This window comes from Nycticebus coucang, chromosome 2, assembly GCF_027406575.1.
Source record: "Nycticebus coucang isolate mNycCou1 chromosome 2, mNycCou1.pri, whole genome shotgun sequence".
Classification (NCBI taxonomy): Eukaryota; Metazoa; Chordata; class Mammalia; order Primates; family Lorisidae; genus Nycticebus; species Nycticebus coucang.
In genome coordinates this window covers 4,691,768-4,704,809 of record NC_069781.1, presented here as the reverse complement: position 1 = coordinate 4,704,809, position 13,042 = coordinate 4,691,768, and the positions used below count along the sequence as shown (strand labels likewise).

At 44.9% G+C, this 13,042-nt stretch overlaps 1 protein-coding gene across 5 annotated transcripts in view; it reads right to left on the bottom strand.

The window, feature by feature from the left end:
• Nucleotides 1-13,042, bottom strand: part of TSC1 (TSC complex subunit 1) — a 51,378-nt gene that overhangs the window by 17,069 nt on the left and 21,267 nt on the right. For all 5 annotated transcript variants that reach the window (XM_053559021.1, XM_053559044.1, XM_053559012.1 and 2 more), the window contains exons 6-12: nt 12,196-12,340; nt 9,619-9,773; nt 9,159-9,232; nt 3,315-3,490; nt 2,230-2,342; nt 1,781-1,892; nt 1,375-1,493 (exon numbers count right to left, since the gene is read on the bottom strand). In XM_053559021.1, coding sequence (XP_053414996.1) covers nt 1,375-1,493; nt 1,781-1,892; nt 2,230-2,342; nt 3,315-3,490; nt 9,159-9,232; nt 9,619-9,773; nt 12,196-12,340 — 894 coding nt within the window. The remainder of the gene's footprint in view (nt 1-1,374; nt 1,494-1,780; nt 1,893-2,229; nt 2,343-3,314; nt 3,491-9,158; nt 9,233-9,618; nt 9,774-12,195; nt 12,341-13,042) is intronic.

Here is a 13,042-nt window from a genome sequence, read left to right as displayed (position 1 = left end):
ATCTGGCTTAATGAAAGACAGCTGAATTCTCACACTTACTCTTTATTCAATCTGTTATTACGTGTTATTTTTGTTGAAGTTTCTAAAGAAAATCTGGGGCCCTACAGACAATGTTATTGCAATAAGAAAATACATGTAAATGGATTTTTCAAATAATTGGGGATAATCAATCACCTTTGATACTATATCAAAACTTGACTAGTGGTAGTTCCTTAAAAACCTTACCAATTAATTTTTTTTTTGGTAGAGACAGTTTCACTTTGTCGCCCTTGGTAGAGTGCCATGGCGTCACAGCTCACAGCAACCTCCAACTCCTGGGCTTAGGCGAGTCTCTTGCCTCAGCCTCTCGAGTAGCTGGGACCACATGCACTTGCCATAATACTCGGCTATTTTATACTGTGTTAAAATCCACTGATCTACCTTATACTTGGAATGTACTTTTTACCTATACACGTTTCTATAACATCAAACAGTGGACATACAGAAAACAGTGTTTCACCAAGTTACTCAGATCTTCCAAATGCTAAAATTTTGATTATAGAGTAACAAAAACTCAAATGACTAACCAAGCTTCCTAAGACTTTTCAGCCTCATCATAGGGATAGACACTAGTTCTCCAGTATCCCAATTTTCTCCTGAAAGTTGAATTTTATCATTGGAAACAAACACTGTCAGTTGTTCACCTTGAGTGACAGACTGAATTCATCATTCAAGAATCTGCCTGAATAATCAGTTTATAAGCCATGTGTTCTTTCAAAGAAAACTGGTACTCTATAAAAAGAAAAAAAAGCTAGTTCAGGTATCAATTCAAATAATGCCTGAGGTCACCATGACGCTACAGCATGGAACAAGTGTGTTTTCCGCATATTTCCTATTTTGTCAATAAGATTATTAAATATACATGTTGTTAAGGGTCAAGATTTATCAATAATTCTCACTGCTTAAATGAAGAACACTTGTAAGTTTTTAATTTTTTTTTTTCTATCTGTAAAACTGAAAGACGATGTCTAGGAAGAATGCAGTGCCTACGAGGACTGCTCGGTCAGGGCCTGCACGGACTCAGGCTAAGGTGCAGCCTTTACCATTGCCTTTGTACCAGCGGCCCAAATCCCAGTCACGTGGGACAGCAAACAATCGCGCAGTGCTACTGTGAGAGTGGCCTCAACAGCTGTATTCCTAAAAAGGGTTTTCGGACCCCAGGGGTCAGCAGATCACACTTGAAAGCTGCTGGTTAGTCTATTTTCAATTATTTTGATAGAAATCCATTGAGTTTTGGTCAGAATTCTATCTATTTGCTCTAATTAGGCTTCCTGATAATAGGCGTGAGGCAAGTCACCGTGCTGGACAGAGGGCAGCAGCCCAGCCTGCACTCACCTTCCGAGGGGGCATGGCTGTGGGCCGAGAGTGTGAAATGTGCACATTGTCCTCCGAATGGCAGAGTGGGACTGGAGGAGGAGAGGTGGCAGGGGTTCCCAGTGGAGTTCCTTTTCCACCTGCTCAGAGACAAGGACAGAAATATACTAACATTAACCCTGACTATACCAAAACTGCCGATTTTTTTGAGCCTAAATTACTACATATAAAGCTGCTAGAGCTAACGTTCTGGGAATCTAGATCAGTCTTTTTTCTTTAGATTTACTTAAACCTTCTGCAAGTCCCAGAAGGTTAAAATGTCAAGAACAGATTCCCAACTGCAAGTGTTCCCCAAACTCACTATTAGATCTAAGAGACCGCTCCTTCTATCACAAAAGGCAGACCCCAACCAAATAAATATACATACCGGGTGTACCAAAGACTTTGCTGTAAGGGTGTGACAAGTCAGCAGGGACGTTTCCAGGGGAAGTTGGAGGAGTGGTCATACCACAAACCAGAGATGGGCTCCACAGAGTAGCCTGGGGAGTGAAGGAAGCGCATCAGCAACGGCAAATGGACACTAAGTCCTCTACAAGGCTCATGTTCCTTCCTGGTCAACGCTCAGTTTAAGTTTAGCATTGTCGTCTTGAAAAAGGCATCTTACTAAAGTTTTATCAAGAGACAACTTGCATTTTTTTAAGTCAAGACTTCAAGATGAATTCCAGACAATAGTGACTTTCCTCACAAATATCATGGGTTCTTAAAAGTGACTCTTGAAACAAGCAGTGTGAAGTTTTCCCAACCATGTACTTGACCCAAAAGGTCAGCTCCACCAGAAAGCAAAGGGGAGAGCGGGCACAATGCTGAACACCATACTTGTGGCGGCTCAGTTGTCAGCCGTGTCGATGGGGAACTCAGAGTCTGAGGTAGCTGCCCTGGCGCGTTTAACGTCAGCCGAGAAGTAGGGTAAGGGGTGGAAGTAACACTCCCTAGAACAAGAGGGAAGAACAGGAGGCATTAATGAGTGATTTTAGATTAATCTGACAAAAATGTATGGTCCTCTAGATCATTTGATAACGTTTGACCTTCTATATTTAAAAATCTGAGGGACTTCTTGACATCCTTGGGAACAAACTAACATTTAAAAGTTTCTTTAGGCCGGGTGCGGTGGCTCATGCCTGTCATCCTAGCACTCTGGGAGGTCGAGGCTGGTGGATTGCCTGAGCTCACAGGTTCGAGACCAGCCTGAGCCAGAACAAGATACCCCTCACCCCCGTCTCTAAAAAACAGCCGGGCATTGTGGTGGATGCCTGTAGTCCTAGCTACTCAGGAGGCTGGGACAAGAGAATCATTTGAGCCCAAGAGTTTGAGGTTGCTGTGAGCTATGATGCCACAGCACTCTACCAAGGATGACAAATTGAGAATCTGTCTCAAAAATAAATAAATAAATCAATCAATAAATAAAAGTTTCTTTAAATGCTTCTTGGACATAAAGTTCAGTAACATTTGATGTCTAGTTAAGCCCCAGAATAATGTAAAAAAGCACAATATGGAAGACAGCTTCAGTCTAGATTTCTACACAAATCCAGTTCTATACTGTCCACACTCATTCAAACTGTGTCACTGCTGCAGCTCAGACAGTCTCACCCAAGTGAGAGAGTAGAAAGGTTCCCTTATGAGGTAGGGCCTAGATGTCAAATGCTTAAAAACCCATTTTCTTTGTTCAGTGTTAAAGACACATTGCTAAATCTGTTGGCATACTATCAGGTAGGAGATCAAATTAAACTTGAAGGAAAAATTAATTAAGAGATAATGGAGTCAAATTCAAATTTTAAATATTAGGGAAGGGTTCTTAGTAATCGAATCAAGTCTTACTCTAAGAAAAATAACATCAACAAAGATAAACTATGTTTTCCAGAGACAAAATTGTAAAGCAGATAAGTACCAAAGTCACTTTTTACCATAGCTATTCTGTGTGTCAACATAAGGGCTGGCGGTGACATCAGCTGAACGAGGAGGAAAGGAGGCTGAGATTTGGTGCGACACAGAATAGCCATCTTCACATGAGGCTTCTGTAGGGTCCAGAGAGATTTTGGCACACTCTATTACGACATCATGAGTTTCTAATCTCTTCCACCTGTAAAAGACAATGAAAGGAAGAAATACAAGCAGCAATCTCCTCAATCGAAGCACCAGAACACGTGAGAGTGCCCGCCCAGTGCCAGCTGTGGGCCTACAACAGCACAGACCAAGGCACAGCCACACCAGCAAAGTGTGAAGCAGCAAACCCATGAATTTTACAAACCCACACTCTCCCCTTGTAAAATGCTTGCATCACATTAACAGAAGCTAATTGGAAACAAAAATTTAAACGAGAAAGGACTAGGCATAGCCTAAAAATGACACATAAACTATGCAGAAAAGTCACCTGAAGACACTCTCCCCCGGGACAGAGGGAATCAGAGGATGGGGAGGCCTGGAAACCACCAAGCAGCTAAGACCTGAGGATGCCTGACAGCGTTCTGTCAAAGCCTCAGGCTTCAAATCCACCCCTAGTCCAGAAAGATAAACCAGAGAGAGCCTGTGAAGATATTTTAAAAATTGTCTTGACCAACATGAGCAAGAGCAAGACCCCATCTCTACTAAAAATAGAAAACACTAAAAAAAAAAAAAAAATAGAAAACACTAGTTGGGCGCTGAGGTACACGCCTGTTGTCCCAGCTACTTGTGAGACGAAGGCAAGAGGACTACTGAAGCCCAAGAGCTGGGGTTGCTGTGAGCTAAGTGATACCACAGCACTCTACCCAGGGCAAAGGAGGAAGAGTCCTGACTCAAAAAAAAAAAAATTGTTAAAGTTTCCTGTTATGTTGTCTACAGTTCCACTTCCACACACACCAAGATGTACAAAGAATAACCTGAAGTTGAACCAAAGGGATATATTCTATTGAAGAAACACTATTACACAAACCATGAAAAAGCTATTTTCAGCAGGTCAATGGTTACTAGGAACTGGGGGAGGAAACTGACCACAAAGGGAGTGATGAAACTTTTTGGGACAATGGAACTGTTCATCAACATTATTGTGACTTTTGTCAAAACTTAACAAAATCAATTCATTTTATGCATGTAAATTATGCCATATAAAGTTATTATTATTATTGAGACAGGGTCTTGCTCTATGGCCTAGGCTAGAGTGCTGTAGCATCATCACAGCTCACTGCAACCTCAGTTACATAATCCCCTTCAATCTGGAAACTTATGTCCTTCAATTATAGAAAATTTGTTATCTAATTTTGCAATTTTATCTTCTGCCAAAGTCTTCTCCTCCCCACTCTTCTACTTTTTTTGAGATAGGGTCTCACTATGTTGTCCAGGCTGCCCTCAAACTGCTGGCTTCAAACGATCTTCCCACCTTAGCCTCCCAAGTAACTGAGAAACAGCTGCCACCACTGTACCCAGCTGCTTCTCCCAGTTCAAAACTCTCGGTTAGATGCTGGCCTTCCTGGACTGATCATTCTAAATTTCTTCTCTTCTCATATTACTCATCTCAACATTTTGTTTTGTTTTGTTTTTTTTTTTTTCATCTCAACATTTTGGTTCTGCTCTCTGAGATATCCTAACTTAATCTTCCAGGTCTTTTACTGAAATGTTTATTTTGGCTATCATTTTTAATTTCCAAGACTTCTTTCCTTAACCTTGAAATGTTCCTTTTCTGTGGCATCTAAACTTTGTGAACGCACAAATGCCTTATCTGTTTAGCTACTGTAGATGGTTTTTCTTGTTCTATCGTCATTGTTTCCTTCTAGCTCCTTTTTCTCTTCCTATGTTGGTGTTGTTCATGTTAAAACTTTCATCAGAGGCCGGATGATCTGCCTAGCCAGGGTGAGTGCAGTACCGCAAGCTGACTGGGGAGGTGTTAACCAATGGAGTTAACACCATTGGTTGAATGTATGCACCCAACTATTTGACCCCCTGAAATCCCACTGCCCATATTAAAGATCTGTTCACCTATTTTTAAATATAAACACACAAGGAGGAGAAGAATGGGGAGAGAGAGAATAGCACCAGAAGTTTTTGAAACCAAAACGCAGACAGGCAAGTGGTAACTGATGCAGCAAATCCAAGAAAGCAGAGTCCTCGGCTGCCGCTGTTTGGAAGTGAACAAGCAACCTGATTACACTACGGAACCTTAAAGTGCTAAAGAACTGAAAACAGCAGGTACCTCCGGACCTAGAGATGAGCAGCAGGTAGATACAGGCAGCAAAACCTGGGAGATAAAATAAAATAAAACATGGGAGACAGGGTGAAAACTGCTAGAGGAGCAGGGAGGGCCCCCAGATCCTTTACCTACTCTACGCCCCGGGCAACAGCTCTTTTCACAATAGAAATCTAGATTATCCTCTAGAGAGAGTGAAACAAGGAGTTTCTAAGGACGGTATTCCAGAAATAGTTGAGAACATGAATAAACAGAGGGATTAAGTGAGTATATGCATTGTGAGCCAAGACCACAGATCCCCTCCCTTAACACCAGCTTTTTTTTCTCCAATGGCAACCAGACTCAAACAAGCCTAGAGATCAGATGACTCTTCTTAAAAGTTTGACCAGCCTCAAGAAGAAAACAAAAGTGACATCTCCAACAGATGCTCATATCAATGTACAGAAAATCTCAAAGTGAACACAAGTCACACCACTGTGAAGAAAGCTTTTTTAGTCTCCTCATGAAAACCTAAGGAGATTACCAGATCTTTGCAGAAAGCCTCAAAGATTTAAAAAGAACAAAACAGAAAAGAAAGCAGCTTAGAAGAAACAGGTTATGCAAGGAAAGGGCAACTAATATGTGACTGTCTAAGCTACACACAACCACGTGCTGCTGAACGACAGGAACGTGTCCCAGGAAACGTAACACTATTGGGCAATTTCAGTGTGTGAAGATCGCAGAGTCTGCTCACACAAACCCAGTGGCACAGCCGACTGCAGACCTGGGCTACTGCTCCCAGACCACACACCTACACAGCATGGTGCTCTACTGAACCCTGCAGGCAACTATACTGTCGACGGTCAGTACCTGTGTACACAGATGCAGAAGAGGTACAGTAAAAAGATGGTGTTATGAATGCCTGGGACCCCCGTGGTATATGCCATCCATCATTGACGGAAACGCAGTCATGTGGCACGTGACTATACTAAGATTTCTAGCAGCAAAGGCAGAGATAATGGAGCAAAGAAAATCAAGCACGAAACAAAGAGTATTTTCTAGAATTTAAAGAGCTTCTAGACTGAAAAAGAACAGACTCACACGAAGGCACATCACTGGGAAATTTCAGCATGACAACAAAGAGAACATTCCACCAGCTCTGACAGAGATACAGCAAATACAGAGGATCAGAAATCAATGTCACTGGGTTTCAACAGCAACGCTAGGAGCAAAGTGGCCATGGAATAATGCCTTTGGTTACTTACATGAGCCAGATTCCCAACCTAAAAGTCTACATCCAGCCCAAATGCTGTGCCAATTGTATCCTTCCTCCAAAGGCTACTCGAGGAGGTGTTGCAGCAAACCGAGAAAGAAGGAAATGGGAGCTCCTGCACAGGAGGGAGGCGAAGGGGAGCCCCGAGAGAACAGGCAGCAGGTGGGTACTAGGCACAGATAACAACAGTTCACTATCAGACCAGACCTGCCAAGAGACAGGCAAGTTGCAGGCCTTCATCAAGGTTCCTGCTGCCTTGTTTTATCTTTTTAAGCAAGGAACAGAGCCAGGTGACCCTGGCCTAGATACCTGCTCTTCCTTCTCTACAGGAATGGCTGATGACATTCATTTCATCCCACAGAAGGATTCTACTGTGACCTATTCCTGAGAACTGGAAGTAGCCAGCACAGGGCAGTCTCCTCCGTCTGCTGTACTTCAGTAGTGCGTCCAGTACCTGGCCCTCGCTACAGGGCCCGCCAGGTGCTCTCCCAAGTGTACACCGTGTGCTTCCCTAGAACATCTAGTACCTGGCCCTCGCTACAGGGCCCACCAGGTGCTCTCCCAAGTGGAGGCCGTGTGCTTCCCTAGCACATCTAGTACCTGGCCCTCACTACAGGGCCCGCCAGGTGCTCTCCCAAGTGTACACCGTGTGCTTCCCTAGAACATCTAGTACCTGGCCCTCGCTACAGGGCCCACCAGGTGCTCTCCCAAGTGGAGGCCGTGTGCTTCCCTAGCACATCTAGTACCTGGCCCTCGCTACAGGGCCCGCCAGGTGCTCTCCCAAGTGTACACCGTGTGCTTCCCTAGAACATCTAGTACCTGGCCCTCGCTACAGGGCCCACCAGGTGCTCTCCCAAGTGGAGGCCGTGTGCTTCCCTAGCACATCTAGTACCTGGCCCTCGCTACAGGGCCCACCAGGTGCTCTCCCAAGTGGAGGCCGTGTGCTTCCCAGGCTTCACCAACAACCTGTGCGCTGACCTCCCAGAGGAGGCTGCAAAGTCTCAAGGAAGGAGACACATGACCAAGACCCAGACACACTGTTCCTCCTCGAGTCTCTGGAACCTTCATCTCACAGTGACAGGACTGCCCTTTCCTCAGCCAGGCTTTTGCTTCAGCTTGTGGTAGAACAATTAATATAAAAAAGCAGGAGTAGTAATGGTCTCTGAGGTGGGACAGAGAATAGGAGAGAGAGGGCTCCACAGGAGGACTCTCAGCAGGGACTGGTAAGTCAGGTACTAACTACATGTGTTTGTGTGTTATTAAATTATACACACACATTCCTATACTTCTCTACAAGTATCTCACAACAAGCTGCCTTAGTTGACTAAGGCTCTGCGTGGCAGAGGTAGGCTTCACACAGAGGTGAAATCCACAGCAGGGGAGTCAGGCAACGAGCTAGCCGTCCAGGGGAAGAGACTCAATGTCTGTGGGTCGGTTTCCCCTAACTGGGGAATATATGCCAGCCACAGAAAAGAAGAGGGACGTTGTGCAGCCTCCCACAGTTCTGTCTGTAAATTCCTTTAATTCCCTCCCTCTCATCTCACCTTCAGAGCCACTCTGCACCATACCTGGTGTCCCTAAATCAGGAGCCTCACAGGTTCAGTTTCTGCAGAGGACAAACCTGGGAACTTCTGCAGGGCCCCATGAGGATGGTAGTCACCCAGCTGTGCAGGATGGAGACGAGGCCGCAGGGAGTCCCAGCACTCAATGCAGGGATTTCCGCAACCCACTTGTTTTCAGCCAAGCGCTCCACCTCCTTCCTCACACAGGCACTGGCACCACCAAGGCTGAGCCTTCCTGAAGCTCTGGGGAACAGGAGCCTACACTGCCACTTCCTCCGCTCTGCCCAATGGGCTATGAGCTCTCCAACTGGGAGGAAGACGTTACGGACTCACCCAGAGGACTCAGCTGCATAAGTCTTTCCAACAGACTGATTCTCTAAGTAGAACATCTACATTCCCCAATAATATCTCAACAGAGACATCTCCTAGATCACATTTTCAATCTCTCAAGGGAGCCTTTACAATTCTGTCACTAGGTGGGCGGCACCTGTGGCTCAGTGGGTAGGGTGCCAGTCCCATATACCGAGGGTGGCGGGTTCAAACCCGGCCCCAGTCAAACTGCAACCAAAAAATAGCTGGGCATTGTGGCAGGCGCCTGTAGTCTCAGCTGCTTGAGAGGCTGAGGCAAGAGACTCGCCTAAGCCCAGGAGTTGGAGGTTGCTGTGATCTGTGTGACGCCACGGCACTCTACCGAGGGTGATAAAGTGAGACTCTGTCTCTACAAAAAAAAAAAAAAAAAAAAAAATTCTGTCACTAGGAAATGTAGTGTCTATACCTTCGAGGGTCCAGTTCATGGTCCTTGGATCCAGTCACTAATTCCGGATGAATTCGCACATGCTCCATCATTGGCTAGAAGAGTTTGGGTTGACAGATTATAAAGGGCGGAATGTTTGGGTATATTTTATAAACAGCAGAATATAATCTGACAATCAAAGGGAATGAAGTACTGACACATTATTACAGCACAGACGAATCTTGGAAGCATCACATTGATGGGAAGATACATAAAAGATGATGCACGGTACATATGACCTCACTTACACGAATGTCAGAAGAAGGAAATCTATAAAGACAGATCTAGGAAGCAGAGCAGTGGTTGCCTGGGGATAAGGGGGGATTTGGGATAAAGCAGAATTTCTTTTCGAAATTTCCCTACCATCTATTAATAATTCAAAAGGGATAAATGCAGATATCTAAATAGTACGCTATACATCAAATAACTGGTTTTCATTTACCTTGACCACTTCTTCAAAAGTCTCCAGGTTTTCTTTCATACTGTAGTGAGAACGCAGAAAGGAGACAAAGTTGCAAGGGTACATTCCGTACAGGCGGTGAAAGAGCGCATAAACACTGGCATGGAGATGGACGAGATAGACCTCTGCCACGTGGCCTGAAAAAGGAAACCATTGAGAGACGCCTCTTAGTTGGACAAAAGACTGAGCAAGACTGAGGTGTGTAAAACAGACACAAACACTGGCTGTCAGCAAGACTTTTTCCTTTTTTGAGACAAGGTCTGGCTCTGTTGCCCAGGCTACAGTGCAGCAGCATGATCATAGCTGACTACAGCCTTGAGACTTTTTATTTATGTAAACTTCACCTCGCTCCAAAGCCAGTAAGTCAGAGTGGTTTTCTAAAATGCAAATCTGAACACACCAGACATCCTTATTTAAAAACCACCAATGGCTCCCCACAGCCTTTGGATAAACCCTAATCTACAGAGTGTGACCCGAGAAGGCTCTTACGTTATTTTTTTATGAACGGTAGGGTTTGGCTCTATATCCCTGGCTAGAGTGCAGTGGCATCATCCTAGTTCACTGCAACTTCAAACTTCTGGGCTCAAACGATCCTCCTATCTCAGCTTCCCAAGTAGCTGGGACTACATGCAGGTGCCCATAGGGACACCCAGCTAATATTTTTCTTTTTTTGTAGAGATAGAGTCTTAATCTTGTTCAGGCCAATCTCAAACTCCTGATTTCAAGCAATCTTCCTGCCTTGGCTTCCCAGAGTGCTAGGATTATAGGTGTGAGCCACCACACTCACACAGCTGGTGATTTTATTTTTAATTTTTATTTATTTTTTTTAGAGACGGGGCCTTGCTCTTGCTCAGGCTGGTCCCAAACTCCAAAAATCAAGCAATCTACTGGCCTCGGCCTCCCAGAGTGCCAGGATTACAGGCGTGAGCCACCATGTCTGCAAGACTGCTGGTGATTTTAGAAGATACAGAAGAATATAAGTTGAGAGACTACTTTGAAAAGTACAGCACAACTGGAACCACAGAAGTTACAGAAGACAGGCAGAGAGGAAAAAAGAGAGGATCTGCTTTGGCAGCTTTTGAAGAGCATGATATAGGAGATGCAGCTGTTGCTTGGAAAAATCAGTAAAACCACACTCCTAATGGGTGTAACTGTGAAATGAAAAAGGCCCTTTCTAAACAAAAGGTACCGGCTGCCAGATCACAAAGAGTTAGTGGAGGTGGATCTGGCAACTTCACAGGTCATGCAAGGAGCTCTGGCGGGGGTGGAGGTAATTTGGCTATGGCTGACACTCTCATAAAAGAGGAGGCTATGGTGGCAGAGGTTTAGTTAGCAACTACGGCTAGTAGAGGTGGCTATGGTGACAGTGGACAGGGACACGGAGACCAAGATGGAGGCTGGCAGGATGGTCACAGTGAAGAAGGCGATTTTGGCAGTGGTACCGATGGTAGTGGTGGGAACTATAATGACTCTGGACAACAGCAACCAAATTATGGACCCATGAAAGGGGGTGATTTTGGTGGACGCCGCACAGGCTGTCCCTATGATAGTGGTGAGGGATCTAGTGGTGAAGGTGGTAGATACAGTTAATAAAAGACTCTAAAAACACAGAAAAGGGCCACAGTTCTTAGCAGGAGAGAGAGCAAGGATTTGTCAGGGGAGTTGCAGCTTAAGCAGGACTATCATAGCTACGGTTTGCAGAAAGCTCAGGAATGGGTAAATGCAACGCGGGGTCAGTCAGGTACACATTCCCGAGGTCTTCTATCTGTTGTAGTTTCCACCTTTTCCTTTTCATTACATCAGGTATATTGCCCTGTAAATTGTAACAGTGGTACCAGGAATAAAAAATTAATTTTTAAGTTTTAAAAAACTGGACCAACCTTTCCTTTCTCCCAAAGAAGATTCCACTGAATAAGCAGGTTCCACACAGGCTTGTGCTGTTATCTGATCCTATATAGGAAGCCACAGCACTCGGTCTCATAGGGCTTCCATATTTTATACTTTGGTATGAATATCTCATGCTTTAGTCCTCATGATATGAGTATCTCATGATTACCTAGGATTCTGAATTTCATGTGGTTGTAGCTTCTAAATCACATTGATAAATATGATTAGAGCTCATGCTGCCCGCCAATTGAACAATCTGCCATGTCCGAAACGGGCACACTCGTCAGGACACTGCACTCCCCTCCTCCTCCAGCAGACACAGCGCACAGGTTCTCAGAACCAGATGTTTGCATTCTTAGTCCTGAATGCTACAATACAGAGGGAAGCTGTTTTCCAGGTTCACTACCAAAGATGAGGAAGTTTTACATCCTACCACTCAATTTCTCTGACCACCAGCCCTTTTAAGCCGACAGAATATGGAAGGCACCCCACAGTCATGCTTCTGCTACATGCCTTGAGTGGATACACCCAAGGGACTGCCTTACCTGCTCAGTAAGAACCGCTCATTTTGGCTATAAAATCTACATGTCCATCCCTTACAGTACAGAACCTGTCAATCAATATAACACATGCACCTCAGAAGGTCTGACAGGTACAGAAGGAGATCTGTACCTGGTTTCTTCAGGCACCAAGATGAAAGGCGGCCAAAAATGTCAAAGAAATCAAGAAGGTGCTGTTTCCCGGACTGTGGAATCATTGGTAGCAAGGTTATCAACACCAAGACACCCGTTGTGAGGACGACCACGTCGGAGTCCATCTGCAGAAGGAAAGGTCAAACAAAAGCGCCATCAGGTAGACTCCAAGGTCGGCACTGCAGTGTGTGAAGAGACTCTACATGCTGTGGGAAGCACACAGCAGACAGCCACGCTCACGCTCATTTCCCTGTCCCTAAGGATCGTGAGGGGATGTTAAAAACAGACTTAACAGGAAAATTGCTGAGATCAGCTCTCTCAAAATGAGTCTGTGAGGACCACTTACAACACACCCACATCCGGGAGATGAGCTTAAACTTGGCTTGGGGTTTCCCAAGTGCAAGTTGCTTTCTCACAGAACAGGGGAACTCTGCTCTCTGTTCATTCACTGAACCACATCCTAGGATTATTTACTTTTTGTTAAGTCGATTAAAAATAAAACACTACAGAGATGACAAGTAACAATGTTTTTCTTTTTTTTTTTTTGTAAAGACAGAGTCTCACTTTATCGCCCTCGATAGAGTGCCGTGGCGTCACACAGCTCACAGCAAACTCTAACTCTTGGGCTTACGTGATTCTCTTGCCTCAGCCTGCCGAGCAGCTGGGACTACAGGCGCCTGCCACAACGCCCGGCTATTCTTTTGTTGCAGTTTGGCCAGGGCTAGGTTTGAACCCGCCACCCTCAGCATATGGGGCCAGCGCCCTACTCACTGAGCCACAGGCAAAGTAACAATGTTTTTCAAAGGACTACAGCAGAGAATAACTGA